The following is a 13,676-nucleotide window of genomic DNA, read 5'->3' on the forward strand; positions in this document are numbered from 1 at the left end:
TTTTCCCCTTCCTTGACTCTCAGAGAACTTTCTAAATATAATATTTAACCTTTTTAAACATATGTATCTACTTGTAAGAAGAAAGTCCAATCCCTCTGTCAATATTTTTACTGAAGATTTGTATGTCATTAAATTAATCTTATGTACACAGAACCTATTAGTTAGTATATAGCTCTTTGGTAGTACTGTGAAAGAAAAAAAATTTAAGATGTATATTCTGCCCTGGAAAAGATAATAATGCCAAAGAAAATTTGTCAAGACAAGCAATAGATAATCAATATATCAATATTCAAAGCATTGTACAGACTACCACAGCCATTGATGAGCCAAAGAAGTCAGTGGGGGCTGGGTGATAAAGAAATTCCATGTGACAATGAATGTGAGATTAAACATGTAATGAAGAAATTAATACACAGTTCTAAATTTTGTCATTCAGAATCAAGAGTTGAAAGTAGCAAAAGCTGCTCCCCTATTTGATGCCACTACCTCTCTCAACTTCTCCAAAGGTGAGTAGTGACCTCTGATCTCTGCTCCATAGACATGATGTCATTGCCCTTGGCTCTTCTTCCAGCTTGTCACGTTTTGGTGGGAACCACTCAACTAAATTTATTCCAGGGTAGTTGCTCTAAAATCTTGAGAGACCAAATGTATTATAAGGCGAATTCTTAGGATTTCTTTAGGGTATGTTCATGGCTACAGATGTTCTTCAAATGACCTTTTCACAAAATTAGGGCTCTGATGGAGAAAGCTACCTGTCAGAGAATTTTTCTGAGAGGGTTCAATTGCGCAAAATCTAACTAAAGTTGAATTCTTGAAGTAAAGTGTGTACATAGGAATTTCCAGCCAGGGTGGGGAGGGGTTGTCTTCAAAAGAGCACCTGATCTTGGGATGGCTTTCTACATATTCTTTTATGCTAACACACATTCTGTTTTGATACTTCTGTTGACTAAGCTCATGTCTACTTCTCGTCACCCAGTGAGAAACTATCTAGTGAAGTGATAACTCTGTCTTTGGCTTTCATTTCTCCAGTTAAGTCTGTTTTGTCTCCTCTTTGAACATTTAGTGTGTCCAGAAATTCTATGGGGTGAATGAACTAAATAGCTTTTCTCTGAAGGACTAAGTTGAAGGAAAAATAACAGTCTGAACACCCCCAAAAGGATTTATTTATTTTTTTTAAAAAAGCATGGCTTACTATGGTATGCAATATTGTTCTCATACATGTATACTTAAAACCAGATTTTTTAAAAATAGCTGTTGTACTAACAATAACCATAATCTAATCAGCATGTCCATCAGTGTGCCGGTGTTCTCCAAAGTCTTCTAGGATCTTCTCTGGTTCCAAGTCTCAGGGCTGGGCACAGAGGGAAAAGCTTGCAGATGTTTTTTCTCTACAATTCAGTCTTCAGCAACTTGAGAGCTTTCTTCATGTTGTCGAGCACTAATGGGGAAAAAGTTGCCACAGTTGAGATGTCACCAGAAATTATAAAAAATTATAAAAATATAAAAATTATAAAACCCCCTAAACTTGGGTACTTTATCATTGTTGAATGGGGTGCTATTTCATGATAGAGTGAATGGTTGGTAATTTTGTTATACATTTTTTTCCGGAAGTATGTGACATGGCTTTTCCTACAATCCAGTTCTCTTCCAATATTGATCACATGCCTGTTCTACAAAGCACTGTGATATAACCTGTGCAGGATACATGCCATTAAGGAGTCCAAAGTCTTATTAAGAAATATGCCATTATCTTGAGAATGGCCAGGACGTGGAATGGGCTTCTCCGGTCCTCCCCACCCCCACTGGAGGCATCACTCGCTAGTGGACCACGATAATCCTAGCTGTTGCCCAGATGCAGCCTCAGGCCTTCCCCCGCATAATGTTCTAGGTCAGCGCCACTCAATAGTATTTCTGTGATGATGAAAAATATTCAGTGTCAGTGCATTGAGTACTTAAAGTGTGGTTAGTGTGCCTGAGGAATTGAATTTTAAATTTTAATTAATGTAACGTTACAGAGCTACATGGAGCTCACAGCTCTCATACTGAGCAGAACTGGTTCTTAGCACGAAACCCAATTGTCTTCCCAGAAGGACTAATTAGATGTCACAACTAGGTACAGTCTCCTGTTGAGGTGCTTTGTCTGCCCTGAGTTTCTTAACTTTTTTTTTTTTTCTTTCCATTTCATGGCAACTCCAGGGAAAATGAGTAGCTTGCCAACTCCTGGGAAACATCCTTCCCTACTGATCTTTAAAATTGAGCTTAAACTCAGCATCAACAAACTGGACTACATTATTTCACTTTCATTATTTGGAAAAAGTATTTAAGGCACGCAGGTTCCTATTACTGTTGTAATAGTACAGTTACCAGTGCACTTGATTCTGTGGTAGGACTTTGTACGATAGGGTGCCTAAGGAAACACTGGAAAGCAGGTAATATGGTCATAGAATCCTCCAAGAGAAAAAGATAGCCAACCTAAAGAATCTTTCATTGAGATTTAAATAAATGAGACCCACGTGACTATGCTTTGCCTGAGGGCACAAGGCTAGTTAGGGTCAAACTGACTCTCTGTGTGTCTGAGCCCAGCTTTCTCCCTCCTCATCGTGGACGCTACTCTTAGTGCAACAGCAATAGACATGTTCACAGGGTGACACTTACGTAGAGGTGCATCTGAAGGTTCATAAGCGTAGAGACGATTCGAGTATCTTCCAGTGATGTCAGCTCTAACTGTCAGGGATGGGTCTACAAAGAAAAACAAATGGGAATGGAGTCGATGTTTCCAAGTAAGCTCTGTTGCATGAGGAAGCCCACGCCCTTGTCCACGGCCAAGGAAGGGAACACAGCGTGTGATCTGCCTCTTGGAGTTCTAGTCCATCTACTCTGCAACCTGGCCTGTCCTGTGGCTGTCAGTCCCCAAAGCAGGGCCTGGAGCCCTCGACAGCTGCTCAGTGCTATTTGTGGGAAGGGTTATGAACCCTGCTGTCCTATCTATAGCAACCTGAAAATAGAAGAAGACATACTGTCAGGGAGGGTGTTGGGTGCTTTGGTGAAAACACGGGCATTCTCCACTAAAGAATTATTTTAAACTTTTGAAATGTTCATGCTGTAACCGCAATGTGTTACCAACAGCAACTTAGATAATTAGAAACCCACATCCAATGCTAGTTTTCAAAACCAAAGGTTGTTTTTAATGAGTAAAAGAATGCAAACCCTTAAGAGCAGCAGAGGTCAAATAAGCATGCAGGGCCCCTATTTTTCACTTTATTGTTATCTAGCTGCATTAAAAAATGGAGATTTAGGAGTCTTCCCTTATGCTTACCTATGTCCCTAGAGGTTTAAATCCATTTTTCCATGTTTCATATTGAATTTGAAGCTATACACTAATGAGAAAAGAAGGGATTTTAAAAATAAGATGTATTGACAAAGGAGGTACGAGGATCTGCACAGGCCTAGAAACCTTTCCTTGTCAGGGAGGATTGAAGGGGCCTAAGTTACTTGTCCTGAAAATCGAATGAAGGAGGCACGTGAGAACCAGTGGCTTGTATGCAGTCTGCCCCTGGTACTTAAGTGGACAATCTGTCATTTCAGAATGTTGGAATGGGCCCCACCGATGTTAATTACAAAAAGCAGACATTTATTTGTTCAACAAAGACTTAAAACCTATTATGCTTCTGCTACGTGCAGAGGATACAAACACAGGGTTAACTCTTTGTAATAAATTAACATAAGAAAAGCTTTTGAAACACCCAACCGTGGGCTCACAGGGCACCGGCAGCCGGCTGCTCCCGGTACCGCCGCCACCTCCAGAGCTTCAGGAAATACCTCCTGCCTCCCATCCCTGCAAGATTCTGATTTAATTGGTTAGAGGTGTGGCCGGAGCAGCTTGGTTTTTTAAATCTTCTAGGTGATTCTAATATGTAGCCAGTGTCTACACTCCTGAGCTGAGTTGGGTTTTTTTTGGAAGGAAGTGAATGTGGGTTAAAATGCCCTTAGACAGAAATAAATTCTATGAAAAGAACTCCTGCACAGAGTGTCACCAGATGACCTATAAAGTCCCTATATAAACGCTCTAGATTTTCTAAATCCTAGCATAACTGAATTTATAAAATTAGCTCGAGTTCAGCTTTCCTCCTTTTATCCGTCATGCGTTCCTCTCCCCTGTTCTGTGTGTTTAGTGTGAACTTGGGAGGGGCGCAGAAGAGCACGGCTTGATTAGTGTGAGCTCTGCCTAGTGATGGGTTTATTTATGAATTGTTCTTAAATCAGTATGACTTGGCTCAAAGCCAATCTCAATTCATGTGTCCAATCATTTAACAGATATTTATGCCAGCCTACCACAGGCGCTGAAAGTATGATGGTCAGAAGAAACAGACACTGTCCAGGCCACAAGGAGCTGTAGTCGTACGGGGGAAAATAGATACTGAACAATCACCCAGTAAGGACAAAATTATAACTGAGGGAAGAGTGACTACTGAGAAGAGCATGGTGCCACAAGAGCACATAGTGGCGATTGTGCCAAGTCAGTGAATGACAGTGGTGACTAGGTGACGGGGAGGCACATGGGGGAAGCAGAAAAAGCTTTCCAGCAGAGGGAACAGCCTATGAAAAGTACCAGTGGCTGAAAGGAGCATGGCTCCTCTGATTTCTTTTCTGCCAGGCCATATTCCTAACTTGCTCACAAGTAATTACCAAAAAATGTCAGAAAGAAAAATCCAACATACAGATTGGAAGGTTGCCTGATGAAAAATAAGAATTTACCTGCCTGATGTATTCAGGAAAATGGGCACTACATTTAAACAGCTAACAAGGTGCTTCCTTCTCCGACGTATTTGTGACAGGACATGAGTTCATGTTAGCGGATGAGAAACAAATGTGGAAATAGATCGAAGCTTGAGTTTTCTAATGAAGAAATGTGGAGAAATGTAAAGGAATGTTACAGCCCTTACTAGGGCGTGGCAGTGGCCTCGGCCATGATGGAGTGGCAGATGAGGGAGGGGGCATCAGAGGAAGAGGTACGGCAGCCCTTGGGCAATTATCGGTTTGCTTAATCCCGTTGTCATTTTGACTCACCAACAAACATGATCCTGGGGACATATTGGCCATCAGGAGAAAGGTGTTTGTCAGTTGTTTCATACTAAGATTAAAAGAAAAGACAGCTATTAGTTTGTCTTCTCCAGGTATTATCAAACTCGTTAATATAGAAATGGGTCTGTTCCTGGGCTAGGTGTCTTGAGATGCCATAAGGCACATCTCTTCCACAGAGAGCTTATAATACAGAGTTACACACCTGAAATAATAAACAAGAGTCAACCGTAATGCAGAACCTGAGATAGCTGAATGAGTATGATAAAGAGCAAAAAAGTTCAAGAAGGGAGAATATGGAAGGAGTTGTTTGGGGAAGACATCTTGGATGAGATAGGAAGAAATAGTGAAAAAAGTCATTTTTGGAGAAATTGCAGAAACAAACAGGCTTATCTTACGACACTCATCTTTAAGGAATGCACGTCAGTTGAGAGACACAGGAAGGAAATTGAGTATTGAGGATCCCGTTGGTGCGGTGTTAGGAAGGATGACGCGCAGGTGCGGTGGGTGACCAGAGCAGGGCATTTAACCCTGTGTGCAAGTTCGACTAAGCTCTCTGAAGTGGGTAGGGAGGAGTCCTCAAAAAATGAAGAGAAGTCAGGTACGTGGAAAACAAGTTTACTCCAGGCAGCGGGTAGAGATTGCCCAAAGGTAGAGGAAATGCACAGCACTTTCTGGTAGAACCATGGGTTTTGGGAGGACTGAAGTACAGAGGACGCATGGGGCAGTGGCGAGAGAAGATGCTAGGGAACTGCTTCTGGGGCCGGCTCTTGAGAGGTCTTGCACCCTGTGCCAGTGATTTGCATGCGTTCATAAATAAATCAGAACCCCTGGAGGGATTTAGAAGTACCGTAATCCCAGTTTGGGTTGTAGAGTCATTACCCTGATGGCCATGTGGGGTTAGCTGGGACTTATTTTGTAGGCAGGGAGCCACTTAGTAATACAGTAGTAAACTAGGCAAAGAGAGAAATTCTTACACTAAACAATGGTCCTCACTTTATAGGGAAGTAACTGATAGCAAGAGTATTTAGAAGTTAGAAGCACAAAGTTTCTTCACTGCTGGAGGTGAGTAGGAGAACACAATCTTGAATGCAACTTTTAGTAAAACACGGAATAGGGAAAGAAGAGCTGTCAGAAAATCCTGCACCTAGCTGGTAAATTCCGTGTTGAACATGTTGAGTTTCAGCTAATAATGCGGAAGCTGGACCACGGTTGCACACAGAGTTGGAAATTGCTGCGTGTTTGGGTAAGATTTGGGAATTACCAGGGTGTGGGCATTGATTCAAGGCAGATGTGGATAAAGTTGTCCACAGAGAATATAAAATATTAAAAAGAGAATATAAAATAGTAAGAAGAAAAGTAAGTCAAGCAGAGATTCACCAAGTCACTAATAATAAAAGGTAGAAAGAGGAAGAGGAGCCTGTGGAAGGGAGGCGAGGACGAAGTACTGATATGAATGCTCTTTGAAGAACCAACCTTTGTCAGCTTGTGAAGGGGGGGAAAAGAAGAGAAGGAAGAGGGAGGTGGGGGAGGAGCGAGGGAGAGGACGTAGGGTTTGGTGGAGTAGTTTTGTGAGTTGTTGATTGTGTGCTTGTTTCCTTTTGGAAGGAAAGTGGAACCTGTTTGTATCTGAGTAGAAAGAACTTGGGAGACAGAAAGCTTGACCTCAGGAAGGGTGTTGATGGTGAAGTAAGGTGGGGCTGCGTGAGGCTAAAGCTTGTGCGCCGACTCGCTTTACACAGCCGGTAAACTGCCACTCCCGGGAGAGAGGAGCTGAGGACTACGGAGGGGTGAAGAGAGGCAGGACTGAAGGGAAAGGGGCACAGGAAGAGATCTGCAAAGACAAAAGCCTTCTAATTTTTACAGCAATAGAGAAAATCCTGACCACAAGAGCCTATTTTTCAGACATCCTAAAATTGCTAATTACTAAATAAAAGTACAGCCATGCCAGATAGATTATTAGTAAAATATCTTTTTTTCTCTGTAATCTGTGAGATGAGATCTCTGGAACAGACCCCAGTCAGTGGCAGTGTGACTAACATACATAAGAGAAATGAATCATCCGTTTCGAGTAATGAGCCACGGAGAAATGTCAGGGATGATGACAAGTGAACTTACAACCAGATTGAGGAGGACAAACTGCTCTGCCAATTTCTGGATTTCTTTATTTTCAGCAAACACTTTCTTTAAAGCTAGAATAGACAAAAGAGTCATTAAGTATCCATCTCATTGCTGGCCGAAACCATTGCTCTCTAGTATATTTTAAGCTGGAGCTGTATTTTTAATATAAGATCCAACTTTGCCTTTTTAGCAAATGATTAGGGAAGTACTGTCTAGGCCATTGACTACCTTTGCTGCTTGCCATTCCCTCATTCATTCATCCGTTTTTTTAACCCATATTTATTGAGTGATTATCATGTGGTACAACCTGTTTTATGAAAAAAAAGAAGAAGAAGAAAGAAAGTAATGCGCTGTCTTCCTACAGCTCAAATGCTTATGTGGGGAACAGACCATAAACAAGCAAACAAATACATTATCTAATAACTTCAGGTGGAGATATGTACTTTGAAGAAAAACAAAGCAGGGCAAGAGATTTAAGAGCTATAGAATGTTCAAGGTAGAGCTCTCAGAGGAGGGACGTTAAAAGAGAGAAAGATCCATTCGAAGAATTTGGGGGTCTGTCATGCTAGGCAGAGGCTGCAAGAGCAAAAAAGCCCTAAGGCAGGAATGAGCTTAGGTCTCGGAGGAAAAGCATGAAGGCCAGGCTAGATGGTGGAAAGAAAAAACAATGGCACACGGGAAGAAAGCAGAGATAGCCAGGGGACAGGGTATGTCCAGCCTTGTAGGCCATGATCAGGAATTTAGATTTTATTTACTTGCGATAAGAAGCCACGAGCACGTGAGTGAAAGGGTCTGATTTCTGTTTAACAGCCTCGCTCTGGAGTCGGTATGGAGAGCTAAGTGTGGGGTGATCAGTTAGGTGGCTGTAAACAGTTTACTAGACAAGATGTGATCTTGGCTTGGATCGGGGCCGTAGAAATGAGTCAATAAGAAGTGTTGGCTTCGGGCAGGACCTACAGGATATACGGAGCCCAGGACAAAACAATATTATGGAGCCCCTTATTCAAAAATTACTACGAATTTTAAGGCAGCAACAACCAGAGTTTTAAATCCAGCAGAAGACACTTCCAGGCACCGGGCCTTGTGTGACCACACCACTTGCACACCCATCAAGCTGGGGCTGGCTTCTGGATCTATTTGGAAAGTAAAGCAGTGGTATTTGCGGAGGTAGTAGATATGAGATATAAGAGAAAGCAAGAAGCCAGGGATGAAGCCTAGAGTTTGATTTTTTCAGAATGCACATCACTGGTGAACACAAAGTACGGAAATATTTCAAGTTACTTTGTAATAGGGTTTTATTACATAAGGTGTTCTGTTTTACTTAACTGTACTAGGTGCTAAGGATGAAAAGATGAACGACCTGAACCTTGTCCCTAAAGCTAAAAGCCTATAAAGGAAACGATAGAAGAATAAATTACCTTGACTGTGCGGGCATTCATCCAAGTGATGAATAATCATTAAGGGTTTGTTGCTGCCGGAGACAAGGAGAGATTGGGTAATTCTTAATGAGTAAGACTTCACGTATAGCTGCCTACCACTAGATGGTGCTCTTGTGAGCTTTGAGGGAGCGCTACCCCTTGTCTTTACCTTGTCTTGGATTTGTACAAAGCTTCTTCGTAGGTCTGAGTCCAGACGAGTTGATCACCCCAGCCTAGAACAAAAGGAACCGGGATAGTTAAAGCTATTACAATTTCCGACTAAAGCTGTTGAAAAGCAATGGTAAAGACTGGCATAAATATAGACTAGATACTAATCGAATGCAAAACCCTCTACAGAAAGTAGAAACAATGATAAGCTTCAATAAATTTAGAAGAAACACGTTCAAAAATATTTTTGGCACACAAGCCTCAGTTGCTCAATGAGGTGGCACCGAAAGCCCACCAGAAGCTGACTCCTACCTCTGGAGAGGGTCTGGGGCAGTTTGGGTCCAGAGTCCTTGGTGTCTTTCTTAGCTCCTGATTTTGCTGTGATATCTTTGGCCAGAGTGTAAGAGAGGGCGACAAGGAGCAAGAATGCTGACACCGAGATCTTCTCCATGGCAAATCTGATGGGGAAAACAAACAAGGAAAATGTCAGTAAAACAAAAGGGAATTAGCAGCCTTCTCGGCCTTCAGTCTGCATCAGGGCCCTGGGATACGAAGGAATTGACGATTAGCTGAGACTGAACACCCTCAGCCGGTAGGAAAAATCTCCCTTCCGCAGTTTCCCCGAAGGAGGCTAGTGTGACTCTCTATCGACTTTCCTATCTATCAACAGATACAGACCCATGCAGATATAAATGTACCGACCGACTTCTTCACAGACACCTACAGTATACAAATAGGTATACAGATGTATTTTAAGAAAATAGATGTATATACTCTTACTGCTAAGCTGTATATACTCTTAATTTACATTCAAATTTTGTATTTCAAAAATTTTACTCCTGGAAGCCACCTTAGGGGTTACCCCCTCCATTTGCACTCCCCATGGCTCATTTCATAGATGAAGAATCCGCAATTCAGGGAGATGAAGGCTCAGGAGAAGGGTACAGAGCCAAGTACTCTGGATCTTGCCATTTTTTCGTGCTGGCTCCCATCCTCTCATCCTGAAACAGTTACACTAAACACACACACTTCTTTAGCCTTCTGTTGAAATGGGGACGTGGACATTAAATAGTAAGATCTAAGCGAAACGAATCTTATTTAAATTCAAACCTGCCAACTTCGTCACTTAACTGAAAGCTTAAGCCCAGATAACTCTCCCCAGTGTAACATAGACTCAAATTCCATTTACTAGTTCTGAGTTGACTGAAATATGTCCACGCAAGTTTGTTCTATGAAACAATTCTTGGACCTTCTCTATGGGCCTGTATCAGTAGGTGACTGTGGGCATGTCTTTTCATGCCCAAAAATATTCTATGGGTCTTGTAACACAGAGAAACCAACCCCGCATGTGTCTGTTTGTCAATTTTTTTTCCCTTCTAGTATTTCAGTTATTTCTTCAGGAAACTTATGCAACTACAAAGCAGATGCCTATAGACAGGAAAGTGAACGGTGAGGTAAGCTCGATGAGTAAGTGAGAGAGTGCGCTAACTAGTAAAGAGAGTTGAACCAGCAAATCACTGTGATTATCTGTCACGTGCAGAATTGGAGCTGGGATTCCAGGAAAGACAAAGACTGGAATCGCTTGACAAAGAATGAAATCGCTTCACAAAGGCTCACTAATATCGGAGTAGGTCTCAGTAAACTCTGCAGAGGAAGCTGGATGGCCTTTCAATGCTCAGTATTTTTAAGGGGGGGAAGTTTCTCAGGTTCTGATACCTTGAGTGGGAATCTTTGCTAGGTGTTAGCTGTTTTTTAAAAAAGCATATGAAGTTACCAAATTTGGATGATGCATTGGTTCCAACTGACCAGTTATCATCTATCCAAATCATAGTACGTGGCCACAAAATGTCTTACTCAAAAAGACAAAGAAAAAGCAAGGATACACTTTCTTCATTTTCTACTCGGATAAAAATGTGTACTATAGGTCAACAATTCCCAGCCTTCTTAGTACAAAGACTTCTTTTTAACATAGAAGAGGAAAAAACAACAACAGGAACTTTGATGTGAGAATAATTGTACCTTTAAAATATGAAAGTTGATTCAGAAACATATGACAACTGCTTGGAATTTATCAACAAACATTTGGTTTTTGTATTTTATTTAGAGCAACAACATCTCTTTATATCAGAAATAATCGTGACTCAGGTGGTGAAGCATTTTATCTACGTGGCTCATCAAGGGTTCTTGCTGCATGCTGCCCTTGTCATGCTCCCCTCGTCATAGCCCCCTCGTCATACCCCCCACTCGTCATACCCCCCTCTTCTTACCCCCCCCCCGTCATACCCCCCCCCCCCCCGCCATACCCCCCTCGTCATAGCTCCGCAGCTTACCGGTTGGAACTATTGACATAATGCATGGGTTTTATGGCAGGATGACTCACTGAAACCTAATTGTCACTCCCGCTGTATAAATACACTGCTGCAGGTTCACTTTCTGGGATTCATTCTATCGAGTTTTCAGAAGTAGACTCTGCTCTGCAAGGGTCCTGCATAAACCGCCTCAAACTAAGCATGGGAGACAGAATTTGGATGCGTGCACACACGCACTCTAAGGAACCCGCCCTTTTTACAGGTCACTGTATGTCTGTCTTCTTATCCTTAGCAGGGAATGGACTTGCAGGAGGTGTCAGTATCCCTGCTCATAAATGCTTCAGGAATGGTCAGATCCCTCCACTTAGAGCCCCTCCCATGAATTTCAAGGCTGAAGATGCAATAAGAACCTCTTTACAGCAGACGGAGAAAGAGAACTGTTTTTTTCTGATGTGCAGTAATATTGTGAATTGCAGTTCCTAGCGGGCAGTCCGAGCTGAGATTTGCCAGGCCTGGGGCCTGTGAGAAGCAGAGCATTAGATGGTGAGCAGTGCACGATGACAGAAGACGTTAGGCCCTATCCTAGGCCTGAACCCGGTTAGAGCTCACCCACTCTTACACCTCTTGTTTCTAGAGGGAGAAAGCATTACCTTGAAACAGCTCAGGAATGCAGCCCTCTACCAGCTCTGGCTACAGAAAGGCCCCAGTAAGCTTTTGATGGAAATTCCATTATTCCCCCTCCAGATCCCTGGGAGATACCTTGCACTTGTCTCTCTGTTGATTCCTACAACTTTACAAAGTAATCAGAGCGAGTGCCCTGCGGAACAGCCTGGTCAGGAGCCTTACCTGATTTCCCCACCCACCTGTCCGTGTGCGCCAGCCGGCCTCAGTGCGGTCCAAGCCTTCTAGTGTGCTGCCTCAGCCCGAGCCTCTATTTATGCAGGGAGCACACCTCAATCCCACCCACTAATCCCATATTTGCATGTTGCCAACTCAGAAAGCAGCTTTCCTTTTCCCCAGCAAGGATCTTCCCAGGGCTAAAGAGTTCCTTGTTTTTAAAAATAACATTGCCAAGGATCTGCTTTTCAGTATGCATGTTTTTAACTGTTTGTGAAAGTATATTGTTAAGAGATTTGGAAAACATGGGCAGAGTGCCAAATCCAGGTAAACTTTAAATGAAGACATTTGATTTGCCTGAAGGCTGATTTGTCTTTACAGGATTGGATGGAGTGTGCGGTTTGTAGATTTTTTCCCTCCCCCTTGGGCAGATTGCCTTTAGTTGAGAACACACAAGAGATGATTCACAATTCTAACTCCTCCAGTCATTTGACCTGCTACCCTCCATTGTAGTACAAATTATTTTCCACCATACACTTCCTCTTCCTGGCAAACAAAATGTACATTCCCAATGGCTATGAAGAAATTACAAATCAAGCAGTCACGAAGTATTTCAAAGCTGAGGAAGTTATTGAAAAAAGATACCTAATACTGAGTTTTTATTAATTACACTGTAGTTGAATAAATATATGCAGCAACTTCCCACAAAAAAGTGCAAAATTCACAGGCACTCTCTTAGTTAATGGCAAACTTTCCTGCTAGGCATGCAGAAAGTCATTTACCTCATTTTTCAGACCTAGAAACCAAGATCTGCAACTAGTTTTTTTCACTCAAGATTATGCAATTATCCACTAAAGATTTTAAGACTGAACTCAGATTTTCTATAAAAAATTTCAGTCCTGAGTTTTGTTCATGAAGCTATATGCAATCCTTAAAGCTCGGAATGGATAAATCTTTAGCAAAATAAAATTAACTAATGGGATACAAACCCTATAAAAATAATTTTTTAAAATGAGTTAAGGTCATAGTACTACAGAACATTTTCAAGTATATATATTTTTTGATAAAGCCAAAATTCTCATGGGCAAAATAGTGACTCCCCAAATACTGAATTTTCTTTCACTTCTAAATAAGTTTACAGAGGTAATTTCTTTAGAAGTTTGATTGAAGACTCGTTGGCTCAGTTGGTTGAGCTTCTGACTCTTGATTTCTGCTTAGGTCATGATCTCAGGATTGTGGGATGAGCCCCGCGTGGGGCTCTGTACTCAGCAGGGAGTCTACTTGAAATTCTCTCTCTCTCTCTCTCTCTCTCCCTCTCTCCCTCTCCCTCTCCCTCTCCCTCTCCCTCTCCCTCTCCCTCTGTCCCTCCCCTGCTTGCACGTGCCCTGCATGCTCTCTCCCTCTCAAATAAATAAATCTTAAAAAAAAAAAGTTTGAAGACAATGATTTGAGCTAAACTTTAAAACTGGAAAAGCTTTTATATAAACCCTTAGTCTATGCAGCCCTTAGAATAGTCAACTCAACCCCCTCAACTGTGCAGATGAAAAAACAAAGATGTTAAAAAGTTAATGACTCCGAATTTCCCCACAACTCCTTTAGGATATTGCTGGAACCAAAGCCCAGAGGTTCCCTAGTCCATCACCTGCTCAGAGTGGAAAGTGGGCAGGGTTTGGGGTCACAAGATTTTAGTCTGAATCCTGCATCCTGGTGCGTGCTCACCAGACAGGCAGAGATGCCATTTAAC

At 42.1% G+C, this 13,676-nt stretch overlaps 1 protein-coding gene across 2 annotated transcripts; it reads right to left on the bottom strand.

The window, feature by feature from the left end:
- Positions 1 to 1,121: 1,121 nt before the first annotated feature.
- AGR2 (anterior gradient 2, protein disulphide isomerase family member) lies at positions 1,122 to 11,998 on the bottom strand. Of its 2 annotated transcripts, none has more exons than XM_057304288.1 (8): positions 11,959 to 11,998; positions 9,099 to 9,244; positions 8,788 to 8,851; positions 8,619 to 8,671; positions 7,198 to 7,271; positions 5,068 to 5,131; positions 2,656 to 2,739; positions 1,122 to 1,438 (listed from the first exon to the last, which is right to left on the bottom strand). In XM_057304288.1, the coding sequence occupies exons 2-8, from the start codon at positions 9,235 to 9,237 to the stop codon at positions 1,389 to 1,391; spliced, it is 528 nt and encodes a 175-aa protein (XP_057160271.1). In that variant the 5' UTR covers positions 9,238 to 9,244; positions 11,959 to 11,998; the 3' UTR covers positions 1,122 to 1,388. The 2 variants fall into 2 exon arrangements, with proteins under 2 accessions (XP_057160271.1, XP_026369691.1); XM_026513906.3 differs by having other exon boundaries at positions 11,942 to 11,991.
- Between the last annotated feature and the right edge of the window lie 1,678 nt (positions 11,999 to 13,676).

The sequence above is a fragment of the Ursus arctos genome, unplaced genomic scaffold (assembly GCF_023065955.2).
Source record: "Ursus arctos isolate Adak ecotype North America unplaced genomic scaffold, UrsArc2.0 scaffold_3, whole genome shotgun sequence".
Lineage (NCBI taxonomy): Eukaryota > Metazoa > Chordata > Mammalia > Carnivora > Ursidae > Ursus > Ursus arctos.